The sequence below is a fragment of the Squalius cephalus genome (assembly GCF_949319135.1).
Source record: "Squalius cephalus genome assembly, chromosome: 7".
NCBI lineage: Eukaryota > Metazoa > Chordata > Actinopteri > Cypriniformes > Leuciscidae > Squalius > Squalius cephalus.
In genome coordinates this window covers 12,570,819-12,598,582 of record NC_137128.1, presented here as the reverse complement: position 1 = coordinate 12,598,582, position 27,764 = coordinate 12,570,819, and the positions used below count along the sequence as shown (strand labels likewise).

The following is a 27,764-nucleotide window of genomic DNA, read 5'->3' as shown; positions in this document are numbered from 1 at the left end:
ACACTGCTATGAAAGCGGGTATTAATGTGACTCGTGTATAATGCTGCTAAGGACAAATCCAACAAATGTATATAGAAAAGGGTTATTATTCAGAGTATGGTACAGATAGTCTTAATTTACCAATTTTCCTGAATGCATTGACAGAACAAGTGATCCTGCAGACATTTGCTGATATTCTCGGTACCAGACAAACAGGTAACAGAGAGACAAAAGCAGAGCATTGACAAACCGGAAGCATGGACTCAAACATAGTGTCGTCTTCCATTTTATTGTCCCTCCTACGAATACAGAGTACATCGGCCATCACACTTTGAGGTCTTGCTATTTCACATACACAAAGAAGCTGGTTCCAACTTTTCTTTTGCAGCACACTGTTGTCCCACCCTGAATTACACATTTTTCAGAAAATGCAAGCAGTAGTGCCATCATAGTAATAATTAAAAATAAACACACAGCAAAGATCACAGAAGGAATAAAAACAAAACAAATGGTACTGATGCAAAAAGACCACGTGCTTAGTAGCTATATTTCAAATGTCACCAAAAATCTAAGTGCAAGATATGTCAACAACCTTAGCTAGAGAAAACTCACTAAAGTCAAACGAAACTTCATGTTAAGAACATGACTTGCTGAAACTTACCATCCAAGCTCAGGAAAATAAACTTATGGCAGATGAAATAAAACAGGTTATCTTTCTCTCATACACACGCACAACACATCACGATAGTGGTCCTAAGGTTTCTAAGAGATGAACTTGTATGACTTGAGGACCAGCCTGGATCTACATTGAGCCCTGGGTGATTTAACAAGATAAGGAAGTAATCTCTCTGAGGAACAAAGACAACTATGCATACTAATATCACAGGTCCAGCAAAGGACGACAAAACACCAAAGCAAGATCAAGACGACGCGTTTGCTTCTTGCTACCGGTCAAGAAAATAAAATAAAAAATCCAAATAACAAGAGGGTAGCTTGACCTTGGAGCTTTCTTTCAAAACATTTAAAATAGTCAATATACATTACTCATGTATATGTTAATAGTAAAATCATCACTACAAGTCTTGTATTCTCACTTAGTAGTGAGAGATGGAGAGAGAGAGAAAAAAAAAGAAGAAAAATCTGCTTTTGGTAGAGCCATTGAGAGAGTGAGTGCACTCAATTACACGCAGACACCGCCGTGTCCCGAGGGAAGCTTAAGCGTTCACAACACACTTCAACTTCTATCTTGAAAATGCATACATTCAAGCAGCAATAAAAAAATATTTATGGCGAATGCATAATCTCTGGAAAAAAGGGAAAAAAATACTGTATGAACATCCCTGCTATCATGTCTCTAAATACAAAACCTCTACCCATAATTTGCTTCAGTGTAACAAGAAGTCCTTTTTGTGTTTTTCCGCAGGTAAAAGTCAGTTCTCAGTGTATGTATGGATGACAGTCTCATGTATTTCTATTTCCCGGTTTCTATGGTCGAACGATCCATAAGCATGCAAGCGTCAAAGAGGAGGGGAGCCTGGAGGAAGGTTAGCTGGCGGAGCTGAGGTTTAAGCCAGGGCCGGAAAAGCCTCGGGATCATCCACATTGGGAACAGAAACACCTCCACCCTGTCAAATTCAAAAGCAACACACTTCAGGACTACACAGCAATAAGGAGAAACAATCATTTATTAATAGTAGTACATGTATTGCTCTTTTTCCTGTAAATCAAACACCGACTAAATTAGTGAAATCTGGAAAATATGTGTAACTCAAGCATTCAGCATCTTGTGCCATATTCAACTTTCCAAAGTCTGTGACGGACACCTGATGCTTGCTGGGGTCGTTTAAACCTCTCTGGAAGTGTTGTATGATGGCATTGTTTTGGCACAAACATTTATATAGGACAATTCCGTTTTTTTTATATTTGTTGGTATACATTTATATTATACTTTATGATTGTTGTTTTCATTTGGTCTCCCTTATTATTGTGTAAATAATACAGAAGGACTCCGATATCTATACTTTCATTTTTAGTACTTTCCAAGACCGAGTACCGATGTATTTCAGGCATGTTATTGGCTAAGGACAAAAAAGCAGGAAAATATACTGAGACCCCCCCCCCCCCCCCGATCAAACTGAGACACCCCCCCCCCCCCCCCCAAAAAAAGAGAGAGGTTATCGAAGCCCTCGCCCCACAGAAAATATCCAGATACTTACATAATTGTGATGAATTTAATCCTTTGTAAGTGATCATTTTGCAGTGTAAGATTACAGTTAACACCTTTAAATATTACATAAATGTATTATTATGTATTTTTATTAAACTTAGTGAGTGTATAAATCAGCAGCAAAAAGTAATTCTTGAAAAAATCTGCACAGTAATTTTATCAAATCTAAAATGTTAATAAAAACAAATTACTATTAGTACTCTTATAAAATTCAATCAGGCAATCATACATTTGACAATTTTATATTTATATATGAATGTCAAGAATTCAGAAGTGTGTATATTTATAAAGCCTACACTACACTACACAGAAATAGCATACAATTAAATTATGCTTATTTTAAATGTATTGTGCAGGCTAGGTATACAAACATATAGGCTTTTAATAATCTTTCAGTGCGCAAAACTATGAAAATATGAAACGCTTCAAAACAGAGCGCACAAAGCGCGTATGCGCATCGCGGGCGCAGAATGATGTGCTCAAAGCAACATGGAGTCACAGTGTGCAGCGCTGCGCTGCACAAGTGCGCATTTAAAAGTTCACGGCACAAAGAGAAGAAATGTCGAGCGCACAAATCCTAGTGTCTATCTGTCCAACAGTTTACTGATCATTTGTTTCTTCACAGTTTTAAATTCCAGTTATTGTGCGTTTGATGCCGATTTAGTCCTTGTGATGTGTGATCTAACAGGCACGCGGTAGCGAGTCGTTTAAAAACAGCAACAAACTCCAACAAAATAAAGTCATTTTATGCAAATCCACAGCCTTTTCTCAACAGATCAAGCATTATAATGTGAATATCATATTGGAGAGAGTTTTACCGTGCTTGTATGCTGCTGTAACCGGACGAAGCGTGTGCGCTGTTTGAATACTGAATGGAGAATGACTGACAGCCGCAGAGGAGGGAAAACGATTTTTCGTAAACTTTAATGATGTAAATAGACTTCTGTCCCTCACATTAAGCTATGAAATAGGCTTCAGATGAATTTGTCACCCAAACTGACGTGAAAAAAGCGGGAGGCGCCGAAAAGCGCACTGTTTGCATCCCTGTACTTGGAAAGGAAGGAAAAATGCATCTCTTTGCCATCTGTAAGCATGGTGACGTGCCGCCCGGTGTGGCCCTGTTGCGCGGGGACGGCGATTGTGGTTCCGTCCCGGGTTACCATGGTGACGGTTGTGAGACACCCCACCCCCCCCCCACCCCCGTGTGTTTTTTTTTTTTTTTTACAGATCTGCATGATTCACGTAGGTCACATTTTCAGGTCGGAAAATCCGGAATTCCGGATTAATCCAGAAAAATCACATCCCTGGTATTTGTGAAATATCACAATTTTCAGGTACAGAAATCGACAGAAGTAATCAAATGTAAAATAAGTATTCACTGTATAAATCTAGATTTATCTTTGTTAAAATGACAAGAGTCATTTCTTTTCTTGCTATATTAACATTGAGGATGAAAACAGCAGCTGGTTTATTAGGCTGCTGCCCCTTTAAGAGCTGCACGTATCCAATATACTGTTACACATGGTTTCTTTCTCGAATGTTTCACAAGCGCGCAAGTTAACGTTAGTAATATGCTCCTTGTTTAACTGTCTTTGCCATTGACATATCCGACCGAACTACAAACTTTCCAGCGATGTCTGTGTCTGTTTCGCTTAGCAGCTATAGCATGAATATTTCATTTGTTTAATAATCTGTTAATTAGATACATTTACTTCATATACATCCTTCTCTATTATATACCCATTCCATTCTGCTCTCTATTTGCGCTGTTGCTGGTGTTTCTTTGTCACAAGCACTGTACTGTACACATGCTGCGTGGTATCGGTTGTCGTATCGGAGTATTTTACAGGTAAGCGAGCGCAATATTGGGCCCCATACCAACACTGGTATCAGCGCATCCCTAGTTTAAAGCATAATAGTAACAATATAAAGTTTTGTAGCTCTTTGTTGGGGTATAAGTGAATTGAGTTCATTTAAAAACAATGTATTTTCTAAGTAAAACATGAATATAATGCATAGTGATAATGCCATCGGGGCAGACTAGTTTTATTTGATATAAGCTGTATCTGTAACAAAAGTACATGTCTTAGTTCTTTACCTTCTCAGATCTGCCTCCGCCTCGGCTTGGGCGTCCGCCACTGCTGCCACCTCCTCCTCCTCCACCTCCTCCACCACCACCACCTCCTCCTCCACCACGGCCTCCACGTCCTCCACGAGAACCTCCACGACCACGTCCTGGTCGACCCAAGTCTCCGAAGTTGATCTCCAGCTGGGATGTGATGTCATTGGCTGGCTTACGGAAGTGGTGTTCGCCTCCTTCTTCAGCCTTAAAGAAAAAAATATTACAGGAAACAAATCTATCATTCCCAATTTCACATGATAAGAACTTCAGCAAAGAAACTATGACCACAGAGCTGACCCCTCAATCCAGCTTGAAGAACTAATATTAGTGCTGTCAAAATTAACGCAAACAATACATTTTTCCTTTCAACTCATTTAAAATATTTAAAGATATTAACGCAGCACTGTTTTTTTTTTTGTCATCCTTTGGCTAATCTACAGTATATGATCCCGCTATCATTCATTCTAGTGCTATTAAACCATTCATGCGTGATAAGACGCAAAAAAGAACTGAAATCTTTACCGGCACAAAATGGTCTTAAAGTGACAGCAGCCTAATAACCCCACTGCTGTCTGATTAATGCTAATCAAAGAACAAGAGAGAAAACCACTCACTGCTCGACTGAATAATGTCTTATTCAGGATTAATCAATATTTCATTTATAATTTATGCAGTGAAAACTGTAGTGTTTGATAACTGTATTCAATTTCTGTTTATTTCTTAAAATCTTAAAGCACTGTTTACAAGGTCACATGGGTCAAAAACAACAAAAACTATATTCTTTTGTGCAACCCTGATATTTATCCCTGTGTTGAACCCTGATATATTAAAGGCACAGCTAAATGTGACAATTTGGTGAAGATTGTTTTAAGTTCACACATATTAAATGTTAAAATCGATAGCTTTTAATTATACTATAACGTTAAATGGGTGTAAATAATGGCTAAAATTGAACAATCCCAGCAATAGAGACAACTGTATTGGTATCAGTGATGCATTCGTATTTCTTAGTAAGAAGATGCCATTAAACTAGTATTTAAAATAATACTGTGTGTTGTTTCTACATTATTTTGGAGATATTACTTAAGTATTACAACATAAAAATATATTAAAAACTTTAATGTTAGGTGTGATTAATCGCGATTAATTACAGAACAATATGTGATTAATTTAACATGCTGTCATCAGGGAAGGCAAACTAAATTAACAGGAGCGGTTGGGAAGAAAATCACTGTCAGGGTTTTTCCTGCATTGAAAATGTTTTGGCGGCCACCAAAGCGAATTTCTGTCCCGCCAAAGCCTTATTTGATCGGTGAGTGACGTAGATCAGGGGTTCCCAACCTTTTTTGTGCCAGGGACCAGCATATTCATAAAAAAAATTCCAGGGACCAGTTGTCAATTTTAAGATGCATCGTTTGGAACATATCACTGTGTAAAACAGTAACAGCCTATCATTTATTTGCATATAATGAACTAGGTGGCAACAAAGGCTACTTGTATGAATATACCAATCTTTTTAAACTTTCAGACCAGTTCACAAAATGTTTCCCTTTTCTGCCATACAATTAGGTCTACTTCAAAAGCAACTCACACAGCACTCACTCACTAGCAGGTGGCAGTAATGGCAAATTGTATGAAAATACCAGTCCATTTCACCTGTCAAATCTCTCCAGAACCACTAAAGACAATCACTTCAACAGAAACTTAGTGTTTTCACACACCAACAGGTGACAACAAAGGCTAATTGTATGAAAATACCAGTCCATTTCACCTGTCAAATCTCTCCAGAACTACTAAAGACAATCACTTCTACAGCAACTTAGTGTTTTCACACACCAACAGGTGACAACAAAGGCTAATTGTATGAAAATAAGTGCCAGTTTCAACAGTCAGACAGTTTCAGAATACAATAGCAAACACATAACTTAGTGATTTCAGCCAATCATTTTTAAAAGTATAAAATTAGAGATTAAGCTTTAACCTTTAACAAAAAATACCAGATCAGACCAATGAGAACAAAACTATTTTAATGTGAGCATGAACTGCTTTATTGATATTACTATATTTGTAGCTGTGCACGAGACAAGCTGTTCTTCCTGAGCATCCATAAAAAACATATGCATCCAAAACAATGCACACAAATTCCAGGATACAATAAAACGAAATTTAAAAAGGTCTGCTTCACAAATATGAACGAAAACCAGCTTACAGTTTTTCACCACAAATAACACACAACGGATTTAGCGCCAAGGAATCGCCTGTTGTCGTAAATCCATACCTAATGTATGAGGTATTGTATTTATGAAGCTTGACTTTTCTCTCTCTCTCTCTCTCTCTCTCTCTCTCTCTCTATTTTCGAGTTGGTCATCGCCTTTCCTTTTACCAGAACTGTCCGCAATGAAATTAGCCATTGAAAAAAATATATGGCGGCCCGCTCATCTCTCCACTTCCCTGTCACTTCAGGTGCAGCGCGCTTTTTTGCAGTCCGTTCAGATATGACGCGTTGCTAAGCAATCGCAAGGCGCTCAAAGAAACACATTTTAATCTATTTATTGTTTAGGTTTTGGATTAAATAACATGACGTCATAGCACTTAAAAAGCATTTAAAAAAGACAATTATTATTATTATAAAAAAAGAAAAAAAAAGAAACATTATTCTGGGAATATTTCAAGGCCCGGTACTAACGGGTCCACGGACCGGCACCGGTCCGGGGACCGGGGGTTGGGAATCACTGACGTAGATGACTGCTGCGCTTGTGACAGAGAGAGCCCCGGCCGCGCGCGCACTCCCACCGTCTGCACACTAAGTGCTGTCTAGCTCTCTCTCTCTCTCTTATCTTCTCTGAAAAGCATTCACATAAACCACACTTTCAATAAATGAAAAAACCAATCCAGTGATGAGATGTTTACTGTGTTGACACAAATCTTGTGCGATGTCCTAACTGCCGGGATAATCACACAACGTCCACCAATGACACGTCCAATTCGCAAACTATGACTCCTTTGAACCGATTCACTTTAATGAATGGTTAAAACAACTGATCTATCCAACACTGAACTCACGAGACGTAACACTTTACAATAAGGTTCCATTTATTAAACTCTAGTTAACTACATTAGTTAACATTTACTATTAATAAATTGAACTTCTACAGCATTTATTAATCTTTGTTAATGTTAATTTTTACCAGTAGCCTACATTATTGAGGCTACAATGAACAGCTGTATTTTTTATTAACTAAGATTAACAGATTAATAAATACTGTAATAAATGTATTGCTCATGGTTAGTTCATGTTAGTTAGCCTAATACATTAACTAATGTTAACAAATCAAACCATATCGTAAAGTGTTACAAACAAATCACTTACTCAGAACACCTCTTAAAATGAGAATGTAAGTGTGCTTACCACATTTTCTTAGTAAGAGTGGTTAGCAAGATAACCTTAATGAACTCCAGTTTTTTCACGTTATTTATATGACAATGTGTAGAAACATTACCAAAAAAATCATTTACTTTAGACTGGAGTGAGGTGAAACCAGAAAAAAAAGTGCAAAGCAAGTTGTTGTTAGCTAGCTGCTAATTGTCTTCAATTGTATATGGTAGAAAATTAAGACTATTAGTTAAAATAACATTTTTAATGCTGCTTTTTTATTCTACTTTTTGATATTGATATGATATTATATACCAAAATAATTATCAGTTCTAGCAAAGAAGGATTTTATCTTAAAAAGCTATGAAATCCAGTGGTAAAATCACAGCTTTTTTTTTTTAAAGGAGGGCAAGAATGGATGACAGTGTCTGTCGGACCCCACCGAAGACCAATTTTGACCCAGGAAAAACCGGTTAGTAAACCGGGAAGAGAATGACTGAGGAACAGAAGCTTGCAAGAGAGGGATTTTTTGGTTTTAAAAAGTCAGCATGTCATTGAGTGTACATGGCCATAGACTCTTGAATTCTGGCGATGTACTATTTTAACTGAACTTCAGTTTAGGATAACCATCTACAAACTGTAAAACAACTTTAAAAGGTGACCAAGAGGGTGACCACCTGAGTGCCTGAATAGTAAAAAACAAAACAATCCAAACACAAATTTAGACAAATACCTTGTGGAACGAGTCGGGATCAACATCTCCAGCTTCAATCACAGCTCCAGCGTGCCGCTGGAAACACACAAAAGCAGAAATGAGTCTTGGAACCATTAAAAGACTGACATTTACAAGACTAGAAAATTGGCTAACTGAACCTACCGTGCCAACTTCCTCACTCTTTGACTTGTGCAGTACGTAGCCCTTCTTCCACTGACCATCGTTACCTTCGTTGGGTTTGCGGATGTTGAATTCAACTTTGGACCGTTCTTTGTCTTGCATGGCCTTCCATTCATCCAGTGTCATCTCCTTAGGACCTTCCTCCTTCACCTCCTCTACTTCATTCTCCCTACACACACAACCATCCAATGGCATGCTCTTAGTACGTGAAGCATTTTCATTTCTTCATATCAGCTTATGGAGAACAGAATTGCACTCACTTGTTTTCGGAGTCGACAGGGGCGTGTTCTTCACCTTCAGGAACAGGCTCAGGTGCAGCGGACTGATCAAGCTCACTGTCAAATCAGACACTTATCAGATCTGGAGAACCCTTGAGATGATCAAACTAAACCTTTTAAACATTTCAGAAATGTACCCTGAATTTGGCAGTGTTAATTAAATAAACACTATGGTAATGATCAGATTCTTACTATGGTAATGATTAGGCGTTACTCGTATCTAGAGCACAAGCGGGACAAGTTTCATGTCAAAATGTTATACTTGGGGTTGAATAAATAAAAATGATTTATTTGCCTTACCAAACACCCCTAATTAGAATAAGAGTCACATCACATAAGCGGTTCAGGTATTTTAGACGATCTACAACAGGGGCCGGCAACAGGCGGCCCGCGGGCCAAAACTGGCCAATGCCAGCGATCGTATCTGGCCCGCGCCCACAGCCAGATTAATTTGATATCGCCTGGTTCTGAAATAGATCTGTCAAGAGAGCAACAGTAAATTACAATCACTTCGTCTTTAGTGATTTTGCCTTCAAAATAAAAGTACGAGAACGTTTTTGCAGCAATGTTTTATTTTGAGATGAATTGAGAGCTTTTAATTTGAAAATGTTTGAAAGACATTCAAAAGAGTCTGTGGATCGCTTTGTTGCAGATAAGAGACACCGGCTTTGCATTCACAAAACTAGGTAGGATGAACGCACAGTTGTCTTTCCATTCTTCTTTATATGCCCTATTTTCGTATTAAAATGATACACACACAGTCTGTGTTGCAAGCTGGTGAATGAAGATGCTTGCCAGGTTACGTGTCACTACTGCTTTATTAATTTACCCAGTGTAAAACCCAGAGTACCAGCTCATTACCAGTTACAAAAGACACTGTAACAGTCTGTCACAGGCAATTCTAGTTGCATTTTTCATCAATTCATTTCTTAAATGATCCTTTGACTATGTTCTGGCCTGCCATCTAGTGGCAAATTTTATTTTTTGGACCCGATGCCAAACTTACTTGCCGACCCCTGATCTACAATATTTCTGTATGACACACTGGACGAGCTTGAAAGTCAAGTTCCCAAATAAGCTGCCACAACCCCAAGCCTCAAATATTTCCCATCTACAATCCTACCTGGCTTCTTCCTTCACATTGCCCCAGTTGTGCGGGCCACTCCCACCGCGCTTCTCCTCTCCTTTCTGTCGACTAAGACATGAAGAACATTCCAGTGAGACTAATGCAACAAGACCCCTTTAAGCATTTGTTATCGCTTGCTTCTCACACTCACGATTTGTCATTGCCGCTGTGTCTATCAAAGTCACGTTTGCCCCGGGAATCAAAACCATCTCCGCGTCCCATGCCTCGTCCACGGCCCCCTCTGGCCCCGCGTCCTCCTCCGCGCCCTCGAGACGGCTTATCCCCGACTGGCCTGAGGACAACATTTAGAACATTTTATGACAAAGACAACCGGCAATCTTGAGCTACAAATAAAGTAAAAAGATGCTTAGATGTAGCTATTCATCACATGGGGTATCAGTGGATTTATTTACCATGGTGGTTAAACAACTTTTTGAGAATCTGAACCAGACAGACACTGCAACACTGGCTCGACCAATGGCATGAGTTTGACTTCCTGTCTGCCTAACCAATGGCAGATGCAGGACTTACAGACATTATTTTAAAAATCTGTTTGGTGATATCAGTTGTTTTAAAGGTTTTTTTAGGCTTATTTTTTTTCTAAATGAAATAACCCTCACTCAGCTAGAACAATCTCTCAACTAATATTGTAAACTACACAGGGAACCCAGTCTTTCAGTACATTACTATAATATTAAAGTTTAAAATGAACAAAAGCGTCCAAATTTAAATGCTTAGAAGTTTACTTCTTATTTAAGCTTAATTATATAATTGTTTCTAATCCAACTTATTGTTTTCATGACAGAATTATTCAAACATACAATGAATAAGACATTACTAACAAATTAAGCGAAAGTTGTCGTTTTTCCACGCTGACTAATGAGCAATTGCTATTGAATGGCTATCCTGAAGTAAATGTTGCCTGACAGTGTTTACAAGCTTCACTGATGTCTTTCTGCGGTCGAAACACTGATTGAGGGACTACATAAAACATGATTCATTTCAGTAAGTTGTACGGTTTCTTTCAACATACCTTCTGATGTTCATTCATGTTTTTCATGCTATAACTAGTAGTAAAGTGGAGGAGATGATGGGTTCTTGAACTGAGGTTGCTACAGTGATCTGTCACGCCACATTAAAGAACTTCATAATTAGTAATCAACCGATAATCAGTTTTACCAATATTTTAACTTGTAAATTTGACATAACAGCCATTAATGCACAAATGAGATGTTAAATGCATGATATGTAGTTTAAACTTGGCACTACATAATAGAGACAAACTCACAGAGTCACGTAATTCATCAAGTCATGTCCCAATAAAGTCTTTAATCTTTATTGGGACATGATTTGATGAATTACATGAGTCTGTCTTCTGATTTTCAAGAATTAAGCAAAATTTTTTTTATTCAGGATGTTTTTTGTGTGTGTTTATTTCACATGCTATATTTGTTATCTGTTTGTTAACCTGATCAAAGCTTTCATTTAAAAGAGACACAATGTGTTTTTTATTTTTTGCACTCTTTTTGCAGACCCCTTTATTTATTGATGTAGAAGTGTGTTTTGTTATAAATGCAAGGAGAGAGTGAAATTACAGTATAAAAGAGTGTTAAAACAGTTTTGTTCAGTACAATTATAAATGTCAAAAACAGAAATAATAAAAATATATCAGTTCTGTATTCAGTTATCGTGTACATAAACATGCATATAATCAGTATTAGATACAAAGTCAATATCAGTCGATCTCTATTCAAAATGGCATTAACTCTTTAAATTTCAGGATAAAATTAATAGAATTTGAAAGCTGAGACTTTGTTTTATATCAAAAGTAACAAAGCTTATTGGGAATATTGGACGGCAGGCAAGCTACAAACAAATGTTTAGTGAAGTTTTGTTCTCGCATCAACTGAAAACAGCACACACTAAGAGACTGATTCAAGAATATACTTATATACATTTTGAACATTTTGAACAATACCTGTTCTTGTCTTAGGACCATTTTTTATGAACCTACTGTATATAGGTTCAATAAAAAATGATGATAGACCGATATAGTCCACCCAGACCTAGTGCCACCAGTTACATTGTTATGATTATAACAAAACTCACTTGTCCACAGAGAACTCGCCCCCCTCTGGCTTTTCATCAGCTGGTTTATCGAAGCGTCGCTCACGAGGAGGACGTCTCTCTGGCCGCCGGTCACCGGGTCGACCCTCTCCTTGACCTCCTTGACCTCCGGGGTGCTGGGAGCTGGCCGGACCCTGCTGACCCTCCGGCCTCCGCCCAACTCTCCTCATTCCTAAAACAGAGATTCAGACATTCATTAAACACGGGTGAAAAAGGCCAACACTAAGAACCTGTGAATTTGATTTTGAACAACTCATCCTTCAGTCAGAGAAAATGAGAACTGATTTTATGAAATATGTTTTTTGATCTGACTGCTGCATGTGGCGGCCAAAAGTAATCCATACATCTATTTCTGAAGCTCTATTAGTAATTAAACAGCACACAATTATTTAAGCATATAGTGCGCAAGTTGTGGGCTGGCGGGGACCATGAAAGTAGTCTACGAGTTTACTTCCACTGTATGTAAAAAAATAAAAACACCAACCATTACATGCGAGCACACAAGGGTGATCAAATGATAAAGGAATAGTTCAACCAAAAATGTAAATTCTGTCATCATTTACTCGCCCTCAAGTTGTTCCAAACCTGTATGGGTTTCATTCTTCTGATGAACACAAAAGAAGATATTTTAAAGAATGTCAGTAAACGGTAGCCTTCCACTTCCGTAGAATTTTTTTTTTCATACTATGGAAGTCAGTGGCTACCAACATACTTTAAACTATCTTCCTTTGTGTTCAAGAAGAAAAACCCGTACAGGTTCGGAACAACTTGAGGTTGAGTAAGTAATGACAAAATGTTCATTTTTGTTTGAACTATCCCTATACAATTTGGGTGAGCTAACTGTTACTCATTTTAGTGTTTTGCACGAGGTCACAATTGTTCACGAATCAATCCTAGTGATGTTTGAAGACACATTTTCACATACTAGCTCAGATCTTACAGCACTAGGGTACAAATATTGTCATTTCAAGAAGAAAGAATAAAATAAAAACTTAAACATGACAATATGAAATGACACATCAGACTGGTGAACACTAGCCTAAATTTGTCATCATGAATGAGTTCCTGCATAGATCTTCGTTACAGTCACGACACACCTTACGATATAAAAGTGAAAGTCCTGCTCATACATTTTTGCATGAGATCAAAACACGCCGACATTTTCTCCATGTGCACATCAGCACGCTGTGAAGTAAACCATCATCACATTATATATTTACATACGGCTAGCACATTAGCATGTAGCTAAGGCAGCTACGCAGTTATAAATAAAGTGAGGATGATCAAATCACAAACAAATAGAGATGTTGACATGTCAGAGGAAGAACACATGTGAAAGACACGTATGCTGAACCTCACTGGGGGCATTTCGCTCTCAAAATATGGTGTTAGTGCACATCAAATGTCGACAACAACACCACCAGCAGCAGCAGCAGCAGCTCCATGTTGACTTCTCTGCTGTGTTTATATGCACACGAGCAAGCGTCAGTCGCCCTGTCCCATAACCCACTGAGCTGCCTACCTAGACAGCATTTTTTGGGCACCACATGTGCGTTACGAACTCATTTATGGCGCGTTTGAGAGGTTCGCGTCAGCATTTTTCAGGCGCGTTGCGACTCGGCAGCGTTTTGTTGTTTGGAGCGTGTCTTTAATATCCAGATATGTTGTCTAGGCTCATTCGGTTTTGAGATATTTAGTTCTGAAACTTCTACATACCCTCCTTCTTAAGTGGCACAGGGGCCTGGATGTCTTCTTTCTTCTCCTGCGTTGTGTTTTTCCTGTCTTTCTGGGACTCTTTCTTCAGCTGTTTAGCGGCTTGAGCTGCCGTCTTCGAGCCGCCCGACGCGGCCGCATCTTTCTTCTTGTTTTCGGCCGCCTTTAAAATCTCGAACGGGTCGGATTCGTCGTCCAATAGCTGGTCGAACCGATTGGTAACGACACAGCCGAAGCCTTCTTGCAGATGCCCGGGCATGATGGCGCCCCAACAACGGGATTCTCCTCCGATTCTTCGAGCAAACGGCTCACGGTGGACAACCACAAGATGGCCAAGGAAGACACACACACCTGCTTCTCTTCCGGCGCTCTCAGTATCCGGGACATTACGGCTCGCGCGACACATGGGGGGTGTAGTTCTACATGTGTACTACTGATGTCTGTGCACTGTGCAGTTCACTATTGCAGAATTATCAAGCATTTAGTGATTATGGTTATTTTGAACCGAACTGAATCAACACTGAACTGCAACTTTGTTGCATTATTTTCTTGTTATCACTGTAAAGCTGCTTTGAAACAATCTGTATTGTAAAAAGTGCTTCAGCTGAATAATGGCAATTTTGTCTTTTTTTTTTTTTTTTGAGCTGCATAACAGTAGAATTGAACTCTGTTTGCATCATTGATCATTATTTTCCTGTTTATCACTGTAAAGCTGCTTTGAAACAATCTGTATTGTTAAAAGCACTATGAATAAAGATGACTTTTACTTGATAATATGTCAAATGTAGCCAATCATAATAGAAGTTTAATTTTGGACAAAAATTTAGTTTTGGACTGGTGAAGAAAACACAATTTGATGTTCCAAATCTTGTCACAGGTTTCAAATCATAGGCTGCTTCTGAAATCTCATTCTTCCCTACTACTGTATAGGCAAAAGAAGTAGGCTATGTCCAAATTCAGAGTAGGTCTACTCCTAAAAGAGTAGGCAAAAAGTACCGGATGACCAACTTCTTCCAGTGAGAAGTGTGTTTATGATGAACACTTTACTATCCCATGAGGCCAGAGGAGAGGATTTATGAACGGCAGTGAAGCGACGTAACTGATGCTGGTAGGTCATATGAAACGGACAACCTGGCGAATGTATGTCTAGATTACATTCATACCACACACATTCATATACTATATAGAACATACTTTTTTTAGCGGCCGGGAAGTAATTATTAAAAATAAGAACCTACCCAAGAGAGTAGGCTACAGTATGTGATTTGGGACGCAGCCGTAAATGTGTATTGTTATGGGGCCTCCAGGAAAAGGATCATGCTGAACTGAATTTTGAACTTGCAGATCATTAAATTAAAAATTAGCTAGTGTCACAAGATGACATTAGTTTTAAGCAAGCTACTCAAAAATGTAGCTAGCTAAAATACAAACAACTACTTCTCAAAAATTAGCTTAAGAGAAGAGCTACGCTGCAAGACATGTTTGCTACATTTAAGCTAACCTACTTTATTTATTTTTTTAAAAATACAAAAGCAAAAGAGTAGCTGTAATTAGATTGAATACACGATTGTCAAAATAAGCATGTAAAAACGTAAGAACAAAACTGGAAAACTTGTGTATGCAAACCTGTGGGGATCAAATATTCTTACAAAGAAAACGTACTCGGTTACCTAACGTAACCTCTGTTCTCTCTAGAGAGGGAACGAGTATTGCGTAAGAAGCTTACGCTACGGGTAAAGTCATCTTTTCTCGAGATATGAAGCCAAAAAATTATCCTTAATTTAATATCTTGTCAACGCAGTGCGGCAGCAAGCAGACCTAGAGCAAGCGAAGTCGCGTGCTCATTGGCTGCTCTGCGGCAACTGCAGCAGCCTATCGCTGAAACCTTAGCGTGACGTCACGCCCAATGAGCGCGCTGGGCGCGCTCACGCGTCACAGCCCATGTGAGGAGGCGTGGCTTTAGCTTATAAAAGAAGGTTCAGAGGCTGCTATTCTCTGGTTTTTGTCGCTGAAGCGAGTGAGCTCGTGGCGCGAGCACGGCGGTTTACGCAATACTCGTTCCCTCTCTAGAGAGAACAGAGGTTACGTTAGGTAACCGAGTACGTTCTCTTACGAGAGGTTCTCTCGTATTGCGTAAGAAGCTTACGCTACGGGAACTTCCCTTGTCAACGCCGTGCGCGTCCCGCATCCACTGAATGAGTCCCAGGGAGAAACCCGGGGAACACTATAACAGGGAACCGGGCGGCCAAGAATGGCTAGCGCAGTACATAAGCACACACATAAGGGGCTCAGAGCGGCGTGGCCGGTCTGACTAACAACCCCAGAATTGAGCTCAACCAGGAGAGCTAAATCACACAGCAGTAGTCTGCACACAGAGTGGGCTGGCTACGCGGGACTTAGACAGATAAGAGTTTAGCCTGCAGGGCAGGAACTTCCAGATTGTAAAATCTCACAAATGTAGAGGGGGAGGCCCAGCCTGCCGCTGTACAAATGTCATGAATGGAAATTCCACTAGACCAAGCCCATAAAGAGGCCATGCCTCTGGTGGAGTGGGCTCTGATACCCAGCGGGCACTGCAAATTTTTAGACGCATAAGCGGCTGCAATCGCGTCCACTATCCACCTGGACAGGCTGTGTTTCGAGGCGGCGAGACCTTTGGTGCGCCCACCAAACGAAACGAAAAGCTGCTCCGAGCGCCTGACAGCGGCGGAGCGTGTAGTATAATTCCTAAGCGCTCTGACAGGGCAAAGGAGTTTACCATCGATCTCGCTGCCGGATGGCGGCAAAGCGGAGAGAGAAATGACCTGCGCTCTGAACGGTGTGCCCAGACTTTTGGGGACATAACCGTGTCTCGGTTTGAGGATGACTTTAGAGTCATTAGGTCCAAACTCGAGGCATGCAGCGTTAACTGACAGCGCGTGAAGGTCACCCACGCGTTTAACTGACGACAGTGCTATCAGAAAAACGGTTTTTAGCGTGAGATATTTCATATCCACTGTTTCCATGGGTTCAAAGGGATGCGCTTTCATGGCCTCTAAGACCAGGGAAAGATCCCAAATAGGAACCGACGGGGGTCGCGGCGGGTTCAATCTCCTCGCTCCCCTGAGGAAGCGGATGATGAACTCGTTCCTCCCTAATGCGCGGCCCAGCGCCGAGTCGGCAAAAGCTGAGATGGCCGCAACATAAACTTTGAGCGTGGAGGGGGACCTGCCCGCGTCCAACAGCTCTTGGAGGAAGCACAGCACCTGCGATACCCCACATGTTAGTGGATCCAGCCCTTTGGCGGTGCACCATTTACTAAACACAGACCATTTTGAAGCATAGAGCCGCCTCGTAGAGGGGGCTCTAGACTGTGTGATCGTGTTCACAACCCCTGTTGGCAAGTCAACGGGTAACCGTTGATGACCCACGCATGCAGAGACCAGCGCTCTGGATGGGGGTGCAAAATCGAGCCGTGGGCTTGAGAGAGAAGGTCTCTCCTCACCGGTAACGGCCAGGGGGCTGTGTCCGCCAGCCGTATTAGATCCGGGAACCATGTTTGATTCTCCCAATACGGGGCTATGAGGAGCACCGTGTGGCGCGCTTCCCTGAATCTCTCGATAACCTGCGGCAGCAGGGAGACCGGGGGAAAAGAGTAAAGCGGGCCGCTGGGCCAGTTCTGGGCCAGCGCGTCCTCGTTCTTTGAAAAGAACTTTGGGCATTGCGCGTTGTCTTGTGACGCAAAGAGGTCGACTTTCGCTCTGCCGAAACGGCGCCACAGTAACTGGACTGTTTGGGGATGCAAGGACCACTCTCCCGGGGGAACATTGTCCCTGGACAGTCTGTCTGGACCATCGTTCAGGCGACCCGGCACGTGCGCGGCTCTCAGTGAGCGCAGTGAGTGCTGAGCCCACACTAGGAGGCGTTCCGCCAGGGTGCAGAGCATCTTGGATCTGAGACCGCCCTGGCGGTTCACATAGGCTACCACTGACATGTTGTCTGTGCGGACCAGTACATGGTGGCCTTGCAGGTATGGGAGGAAGTGCTTGAGCGCATTCTCGACCGCCAGCATCTCTAGACAGTTTATATGAAGGCGACACTCCTGGTCTGACCAGCGGCCATAGACCGGTCTGCCCTCGAAAAGCGCTCCCCAACCTCCATTGGACGCGTCTGTCGAGATAACTTTCCGGCGTGAGACAACTCCCATCGTCACCCCAGTGCGATACCATTCGGCTGCCAGCCAGGGTCGAAGGGCTGAGACACAGCCCTGACTCACTCTGACTCGTAAGCTGCCGGCCGTCCAGGCTCGGTGAGGCACTCGCGCTCTTAGCCAGCGTTGAAGCGGGCGCATGCGCAGTAAGCCCAGCTGAAGCACTGCAGCCGCTGAGGCCATGTGCCCCAAAACTCGCTGGAATGTTCTCAGCGGAGTCTGGTTGCCCGTCTGGAAAGATGCGGCTAGGTGTCGAATGCGGCGCGCGCGCTGCTCTGACAGTCTGGCCGTCATAGCCACCGAATCCAGTTCTATTCCGAGGAACGAGATAAACTGGCGGGGCAGTAATGAGCTCTTGGCCCAATTGACCGAGAGACCCAAATTTTCCAGATGGCCGAGAAGCGCTGTCCTGTGAGACAAAAGCTCTGACTCTGAATGCGCTAGAATTAGCCAGTCGTCCAGATAGTTCAGTACCCGTATCCCCTGAGTTCTCAGGGGAACGAGAGCCGCGTCCATGCACTTCGTGAATGTACGGGGTGCCAAAGATAGACCGAACGGCAGGACGGTGTACTGATATACCCGGCCGTCGAAGGCGAATCTCAAGAATGGCCTGTGACGGGGAATTATCTGGATCTGGAAGTATGCATCCTTCAGATCGAGAGAGATAAACCAGTCTCCCTGGCGAATTTGCGCGAGGATTTGTCTGGTTGTAATCATTTTGAACGGCCGTCTCATGAGGGCTCTGTTCAAGTGTCTCAGATCTAAAATGGGTCTCAGCGTCCCGTCCTTCTTGGGTACGAGGAAATAACGGCTGTAGAAGCCCGACTCGCTCAGAGAAGGATGCACTTGTTCTATAGCCCCCTTGTGCAACAGCTTTGCTATTTCTGCCCGAAGCAGATGAGCCACTTCTGTGTTCACACTCGTCTCGGTTCGCGCTAGAAAGCGAGGCGGACGGCGAGCGAATTGAAGCGAATAGCCGTGCTTTATGGTATTCAGCACCCATTCTGACACGCCCTGGATAGCTTGCCATGCGCTGGCACATCTCGCTAGGGGTCGAATGGTCTCTGGGTTCAGATCGCCGCGCTGTGCGGGATGGGGAACCTGTATCAGAGAAGATAGGGGGACGCGCGCATTGCGCGCGTCGCCGGTGCTCGAATACGGGGGCTCGCAGACAGCGGGGACTGGCTGTGCAGCATTCAATGGCTCGATCACTGTGGACGGGGCACATTTTGAAGCTGGGAGCCCGTGGCGCGAGAGCGGCATGGGGGTAAACGTGCCTGATTGTAAGTGCGCGCGCTCGTGAGCGGGCGCGGGGCTTACATACACAACACGGCCAGTGCTGGGGAGCTTTAGAAGATCTGCATCCCGGGATAACTGAGTGACAGAGCGTGCAGCGTGTAGGTGTGGGCACAGATTTGTGGGCACATTTTCTACACTTAGCACTCGAGCGGCGCTTGCCCGCTTTATGAGAGTGCGCTCTGTGAGCGTTACCGGGGAAACTGTGTTTGTGTGTAGTGGTGAGCACGTGTCAGAGTGTCCTGATCCGGGCCTCTCTCGTCCAGATCACGGAGGAGATCGGCTTGGAGGATCTGGAGCACAGCCATGGAGTGCAGGGCGGAAGCGGCCTGGCCGGCGGCAGCGAAAGCGCGGCCGACGAGGGCTGAGGTGGTCCTGCAGGCTTTTGACGGCAGGGCAGACTTTGAGCGCCATCTAGCGGATGGCGGGCAAAGGTGCGTTGCCACGGCTTCTTCGACCGGAGGGATCTGTGTATATCCCTTCTCGGCGGCCCCGTCCACTTGGGAGAGGGTCGCGGAGGCCGGTGAGCGGAGTCTCGCGGAGAATGGGGCGTTCCACGATTTAGCGAGCTCAGAGTGGAGCTCAGGCAGGAAGGGTGCTGACCTAGAGGCGGGCGCTTGGCGGCGGCTAGGCAGAAAACACCCGTCGAGCCTGTTAGGCGCGGGGGCCTTGGGTGGGGACCAGTCCAGTCCCAGCTGGTCGACCGCTTTGGTGAGGAGGCGGAGGAGTTCCGCGTCGACACTGGCGCGGGACTTGCTAGACTCCTGTGTCGAGGAGGCGGAGCGGTGAGACCCCGACCATGCCTCGCTGTCCGAAGCCATAAGAGAACAGCTGTCTGATAAAGCGGCGTCGTCCGCTTCATCCCCTAGGGCGACGGCAGTGCGGGCGAAGGCCGGCCGCTGCGCGTCGGGAAGGGGAGAGGGAGATAGCGAGGCTCGAGGGAGGGGCTCCGGCGAGCACTCAGCAGCTGCCGCGGGTTCCGGTGGCCTCTGAGAGCGGCGCTTCTTCTTGCGCGGCCCGGTGGAGGCAGACGGTGAGACAGCGAGAGCGTCGAACGAGGCGAGTCGAGCCCGCAGGGTCGACATCGGCAGTTCTTCGCATAATTCACAGCCGCCCGCGGAGAGAGCGAGGGCTGCGTGGTCACGACCCAGGCAGAGAACGCAGATCACATGGCGGTCTCTTTCGCTGAGCGGAGCTTTGCAGGAAATGCAGTTAGGCATGATGCAATGTAAAAGGATATAATCGCCGGATAGCGAAGCAGGCAGGGATAGCTGAAGGCGGCGAAGACGACCGGCTTCCTCAGGTAATCCTCGGCTTGCAAGGCGCTTGTTTCAACGGCGGCTTCCTCAGAGTCCAGCGATGCGTAGTGCGTCGCTGAAGAGACAAAAATCAGAGAATAGCAGCCTCTGAACCTTCTTTTATAAGCTAAAGCCACGCCTCCTCACATGGGCTGTGACGCGTGAGCGCGCTCATTGGGCGTGACGTCACGCTAAGGTTTCAGCGATAGGCTGCTGCAGTTGCCGCAGAGCAGCCAATGAGCACGCGACTTCGCTTGCTCTAGGTCTGCTTGCTGCCGCACTGCGTTGACAAGATATTAAATTAAGGATAATTTTTTGGCTTCATATCTCGAGAAAAGATGACTTTACCCGTAGCGTAAGCTTCTTACGCAATACGAGAGAACCTCTCGTAAGAGAACCTGAAATCGACAACAATACTGAGCACAGAAATTGAGTGGTTAAAAAAACAATACAAGATACATAATGTCAAAGAAGTGTCCCAAGAACATTTTCTCAAAAATACCTTTAAAAAACAGCCTATGTTGTCTTGCTATAGTCTATCAGATGGTTTTACCATGATATACATTAATAAAGTGTTTCTCAGTCCTCATGACCGACCTCCCTGAATGTCTAGATGTCTATTCAACGCACTAAGAAGCAGATGAGCTGAATCAGGTGTTTTATTTAATTTCAGTGCAATGGGATGTCATCATAATGTGAGCGACACTGAGGAGAATGAAGAACCTCTGCTGAAAACAACACAGGTGAGGTTGCATCAGCGAAAGAAGCTCCACCTTCTGTGGACGGAGGACATTTTGTTGGAGGTTGCTTTACTCACTATTTAGGGGTAGCCTATGTTTACACGACAACGATGTATTAAAAACAGGCGACAACGTTTAGCTGCAGCCTGGAGAGATCTCCAAAACAGGGTGTGGTTTCCTCCTATTGACAGACACATGATACTCATGTGTGTTTTTCCCCTCAAACCAGTTCAGTGCAAACTCCCTGCAGCGGATTCTAAGGAATGCCAATCACAGCAGGAAATATTGAAGGTGCACAGCGTCCTTCACACTAAACACGCTCATGGTAACACACATGACAGAAAAGTAATGCAATAAACATTTATTTAACATCAGCTATAACAGAAAACCCTAATGTACAATACAATAATTAAGAAACATGGTTATTTCAATGAAAATACATGTGAAGTGTCACGCAGGGAATTCTGGGAATGTAATTTTTTTTTTCACTGTAAATTATACAATGACTTTTTTTTTTTTTTTTAACAAAAAATTGTAAATTTAACAGTATTTTATTTAACAGTATTTTACTGTAAATGTAGGATTAGATCCAATACATTTTCTATATTTAGTAAGGAAACTTACTGTTAACCAATTAACAGGTTTTTACTGTTTACTGTTTTTACATTCACTTACGACATATATTTACTAGGATACTTGCCGAGACTGGAAATTTTTTTTTATAATTTTTGCGATACACAATATTATACACACTTATTCAACTGAGCGATATTACTTACTAATTCATTGATTAGAATTTCTTGTTAGTAAATAGTAGTTACTAGAGTGTTAATAATGCTTTACTCATTTGTTCCTGTGTAGTTATTCATTAATGACAGAACAGTGTAGGAAACTCAGAATCGAAGACCAGGAGACTTGGTTATTTCTTCAGCAGGATTCTTTATTGAGAACACGAGCTGTCGTAGCTGCAGTCATCAAGTCTAACTAACATAACTTTAAATGGTATCTTAATAGGCATTCAGTGGGCAGTCCTTAAAGGTGCTGACCTTACACACAGCCTTAGGGATGACCACTAGATCGAATCATCTAAAGACAATAGAGGCAAAAGACAATAGAGGCATTACCCCCAACTGGAGATAACGGTATTCCCCAAATTGTATAAACAACACACACAGTCACGAGAACTAAGACTATGTAAACATTCACACATAGTTCAACTCTCAGTAGGAGGCTCAAAGACTAACAAACCCCTTCAATGAAAACTACAATATTATACAGTTGACTTAAAGCTGACTTGCATTAAAGAGGAGATAACTTGATTAGAAGAGAAAAGAAAAACACAAATGGTTAATTGTTAATACAGTGTGTTTCAAAACAAATATCCCCACAACAGTATTCTAAAGTGTTACCTTTATTATTATTATAATTTTTATGTGACATTTGTTCTGTATGGTTGTACAAATGTATTTATATTTATTCATTTTGCAGACGCTTTTATCCAAAGCGACTTACAAATGAGGAATGCAGCAAGCGATTCATCGTGAAGAGGCAAACTAACACAAGAAGTGTTCAAATACAGTTTAAGACATTGCTTAGCATAAGCTAGAATAGGGAGGGATTAAAGGAAAGTGAAAGCATAGATTTTTTTTTATGGGGTTAAGTGCTCACATAAGAGACATGTTTTCAGCTGTGTTCTGAGTATTGTCAGGGATTTGCATTCCGGATGAAAGCGGGGAGATCGTTCCACCAGCAAGGAACAGTGAACGAAAATGTTCTGGAGAGTGATTTTGTGGCTCTCTGTGATGGTGCCACGAGACGTCGCTCGTTGACCGATCGTAGGCTTCTGGTAGGGATGTAGACTCGTAGGAGTGAGTGGAAATAGGAGGGAGCTGAGCCTGTGATAGATCTGTAAGCAAGCGTCAATGCCTTGAACTTGATGCGAGCAGCGAGTGGTAGCCAGTGCAGAGAGATGAAGAGAGGTGTGACGTGGGCCCGTTTGGACTCGATGAAGGCAAGACGTGCTGCGGCGTTCTGAATCATTTGTAGAATTTTGATTGCACACGATGGAAGTCCAGCCAGAAGAGCATTGCAGTAATGCTCATGTTCAAACTGTTTTTTTATTGTTGTTGTTGTTGTTGTTGTTGTTGTTTTTGTATAATGTTACAGCAACGAGGGAAAGGGTTAGAACATTACTTTCTTACTCCTCACCATTTTTAGATTTGGCCTGGAACTGCAGGCCTATCCACTGTATATGGATGAACCTCATAGATCAGTGCAATGTGAGCAACACTGAGGAGAATGAAGAACCTCACAGCTTTACTTACTATTTAATCACACAAAATGTGTTTAATTCGTTAATTCCTTGTTGCAGTGGTGATTCATGAATTATAAAAGTGAGCAAATGTGTCACAAAAAAGTTCAAAGACTTAATGAGCCATTTGTGTCATTAGTTGAATCATTTTAAATGCCATCTAAAAGTTGAGACATGCAGAAGATTTGAATTGCAGGTGTGTCAGTGACTTAAAGAACCCAGACTATTAAGACACATAGGCCTAAATATGGTACAATTGCTCTCTCCTAAATACATAGTTAGAAATACATAAAATATTTTCGTTATTTAAAAAATCCTCACAGTGTTTTACAGAATTTGAACTACGAAGGCAGCCATTATTTTTGCTAGCGCAATGCATTCTGGGTCGATGACGTGTATAGGTTGTGTCGGTTGTGTTCAGAACAGAGAGAGGTGAGCTAATGGCGCTAAATTTAACTGTAGCTACATCCTAAAAGTGAATATAATGCCACATTGTGCAGCGTTTGGTTGTAATTTCCAGTCCAAAGGCAACAAGGGGAGTGATGTAAGCCTCCACTGCTTTCCAAAGGAGAAGAAAATAAGAAAAGAGTGGGAAGTTGCTTGTGGACGAGTACAACTCCATAAAGACCCAAGGCTGTGTTCCCGTCACTTCAGCCCTGATGCATTTGAGGCATTTAGTCGGCTAAAAGAGCTCACAGGTGCAGCTGGTTACAAGCGAAGACTAAAACCAAATGCCGTGCCTTCAATTTTCCCCCACAAGGAGCCTAAACGTCCGCGCATAGCGAGTGAAAGCCGCGCTAACAAATGTCAAAGGCAAGAGACTCTGGACACTCTTCTGCTAGGATGTAAACAACCCGCTCCTACAGTTACAGTTGTGGAAGACGAATCATCGGACACTACGCCGATCATGGAGGTAACCGACAATCCACCAGATGCTGTTAATGAATCCATAACTGTAGGCCTACAGTGTTCTCCAAGTATGACCGATGCAGCAACGCAGACGGATCTTGAGCAGGCCTATCATCTTCCGCGTTATTCTCCTGATTTAAGCCTACGATGCACTCGGGTTCAAACTGAAAAGGCTGAACGGCAGACGTGTTCATCTCCACTACTGTCAAAACTTAGCTAGCTAGCCGGTACCTTGGAAAAACAATAAACGAAGCTGCTACAACGGCTAGGTTACAACCGGCTACAACCTGTCACTACCCAGAATGCATTGAGACGTAAATAACTATGGCGGCCTACGAGTGAACGGGTTTTCGGCTTTTTTTAATAAAAACAAAAACATTTGGAGTGTTTTTGTATCACCACGTTAATCTTATAAGGCCAACATACCGCACTAGTCGGGGTTCCTTTTAATAGAACAGTTTGTCATGTATGTGTGGTTTTGACATGTACAAATACTGTATAAACAGTATGCATGCATATTCAGTATATATTTACACTATAAACAGAATTCAAAGTAATCAATCTGGTATGATCCCTGACTGTGTCTCCTGTGTCTGTTGTCATAAACTCTTATTTTTAAGTTTTGTGTTTCCATTGTTGCTTTGTTCAGATCGTGTTTCCCTGCTGCTCTGTTCCCCTGTTTGTTGCCATGGACACACATTTGACCACACCCATCTACTTATCAGTTTCCATGGTAACTCATTAGTTCATTGTTTCTGCTCAGCATTTGGCTACAGAGCTTGACCGACCATGGATTGCAGCATGCTGTACACTGAGGGTCGCGAGCCTAGTGTTTGTAGGGACTTCTACGCCAGAGCCTCTTCACAACATGGTCACCTTAACAGAGCTTCTAGCCGTCATAAATGTCACGGCAAAATCTTCAGCCTTCACGGATGCCACACCAGTGTTCTCGGTCGTCATGAACATCGCACTTGAAGACACCCAGGCATTTCAAGGGCATCTGAGGCTGATCTCCTGAGGCTAATTTCAGCAAGAGTGGCTGGCATCCCAAGGCCTGAACCCTCAAGCCTGTCACCTGCAGCGCTGTCAGTCTCAGAGGCTGTACCTCTATCTTCAGTGCTCCCTGTTATGGCAGTGTCCATTTTGTGTGTTTGGGCTACACACACACACACTGACAAGGCTCTCATCGAGGCAGTGGTACCAGCTCCAGAACCTGTTCCAGTCCATGATTCCGCTCCAGAGCCTGCTCAAGTACACGAGTCAACTCCAGAGCCCTCTTTAGTCCACGAGTCAACTCCAGAGCCGGAACTATTTTGACAACGTTTCATCTGTACAGAGGTAAAGGGAAGGAGAAGGGGGCCTTCACAGGGGAGGGACTAATGGACACTTCAGGACTGAATTATAAAAGTCTATAATGTGTTATGTGTATGCTAAGTCAAAGAGATGTGTCTTTAGTCTAGCTTTGAACTGACAGAGTGTGTCTGCTTCCCAGACAATGTTAGGAAGACTGTTCCAAAGTTTTGGGGCTAATTAGGAAAAGGATCTACCGCCAGCAGTCGATTTTGAAATTCTAGGTATTATCAACTGGCCAGAATTTTGAGATCGCAGTAGACGTCAGGCACTATGATGCATTAAGAGCTCGCTCAACTACTGGGGAGCTAAACCATTTAGTGCTTTGCAAGTAATCAGCAATATTTAAAAATGTATACTATGTTTAATAGGCAGCCAATGCAGTGTTGATAGAACCGGGCTAATATGGTCATACTTCCTGGTTCTAGTAAGAACTCTAGCTGCTGCATTTTGGACCAGCTGTAGTTTATTTATTAAGTGTGCAGTCAACTCCAGTACATGAGTCAACTCCAGAGCCCTCTCCAGTCCATGAATCCACTCCAGAGCCTGCTCCAGTACATGAGTCAACTCAAGAGCCTGTTTCAGTCTATGAATCAGCTCCAGAGCCCACTCCAGTCCATGAATCCACTCCAGAGCCTGCTCCAGTACATGAGTCAACTCAAGAGCCTGTTTCAGTCTATGAATCAGCTCCAGAGCCCACTCCAGTCTATGAGTTCGCTCCAGTGTTTAGTCAAGAACCCGCTCCAACCCCTGAACACAGTCCTGTGTCGACTCCAGTCTGTCCTGTTATGACGGTCATGCCTTGCTAGTCCGGTTATGACTGTGGATGTCGTTTCTGAGTATCCTGCCAGTCCTGCTATGACTCTGGATGTCATTTCCGAATGCCCTACCAGTCCTGTTCCGAAAGTGAATGCCAGTTCTGAACTCTTTGAGTGTTCTGTTATTTCCTCAGGTACCATCCATGAGGGTCCTGCCTGCCCTGCCTCTGCTCTGTTGAGATGGTCACCAGCTCAGTCTGCTCTAGCCAGGAAGTCTTCAGCTCCATTAACTCTGCTGTGGCCTTCTGCACCGCCATGGAGGTCTTCAGTCCCGTCAACTCAGCTGTGGTGGTCTCAAGCTCTGCTGAGGAGGTCTTCTATCCAGTCTGCGCCACCCTGGCTACCTGCACTACCTCTGTCTCCTGTCCTTCCTCCACTCCATGGATCTGGCCCTCCTTCCTTCCCCCTGATCTGTCTTTGCTCCCCCACTCTCCTGCACTGCATGTTAGGAGTGTCTGGAAGCCGTTCCTTAGGAGGGGAGCTATGTCACAATCCCTATCTGTGTCTCTTGTATCAGTTGTCATTAGGAGTTGCACAACTACTGATTTCTGCTAGTTGATTTCTTATCAAAACAATACTCGAGTTACTCGACTACTTGTGGTTCATGCAACTGTAAATGAAAAGACATGAAATAGTTCTTATCAATAAATGTTTATTGATTTATAGCCTAATGCAACATAAGTAAACTCTCATTATAACATTATAATTATGACATTACATATTTTAATTTTCATGTAACAGAGTAAAGTCAAATGAATAGCCGTTCTTGCCTTTCATTTCAGATTCAATGTCCGCTTTTAGGGGCCATTCACATATCACGTCTTTTGCGCGCTCAAGTTTGTTATTTCAAATGTAGGCTTTTAACTTTATTTCAAAGTTGAGATGAGAACATCTCAACTTTTCAGAATGCTGCAAGCGCAGCGCAGGTCATGTGACCAAAACCAAGCGATCAGCTTCGGTATTTCCGTAACAACATCAAAAGCTCGGCCGAACAGCTGATCATAGCTGTACAG

The 27,764-nt window shown here is 43.0% G+C and overlaps 1 protein-coding gene and 2 long non-coding RNA genes across 3 annotated transcripts; 1 reads left to right on the top strand and 2 right to left on the bottom strand.

Annotated features, from left to right (window-relative positions):
• Nucleotides 1-249: 249 nt before the first annotated feature.
• serbp1b (SERPINE1 mRNA binding protein 1b) lies at nt 250-14,229 on the bottom strand. The gene is made up of 9 exons (XM_079875962.1): nt 13,844-14,229; nt 12,110-12,299; nt 10,152-10,292; nt 9,998-10,069; nt 8,857-8,931; nt 8,579-8,765; nt 8,435-8,491; nt 4,305-4,532; nt 250-1,604 (listed from the first exon to the last, which is right to left on the bottom strand). The coding sequence occupies exons 1-9, from the start codon at nt 14,097-14,099 to the stop codon at nt 1,545-1,547; spliced, it is 1,266 nt and encodes a 421-aa protein (XP_079732088.1). The 5' UTR covers nt 14,100-14,229; the 3' UTR covers nt 250-1,544.
• Nucleotides 5,493-7,014, bottom strand: LOC307161327. The gene is made up of 2 exons (XR_013821708.1): nt 6,100-7,014; nt 5,493-5,984 (listed from the first exon to the last, which is right to left on the bottom strand). It is a non-coding gene; the product is annotated as an uncharacterized lncRNA (long non-coding RNA).
• Nucleotides 14,230-14,892: 663 nt separating the features above from the next.
• On the top strand, nt 14,893-27,257 carry LOC307161364. The gene is made up of 3 exons (XR_013821714.1): nt 14,893-14,948; nt 21,297-21,366; nt 26,886-27,257. It is a non-coding gene; the product is annotated as an uncharacterized lncRNA (long non-coding RNA).
• Nucleotides 27,258-27,764: the final 507 nt, after the last annotated feature.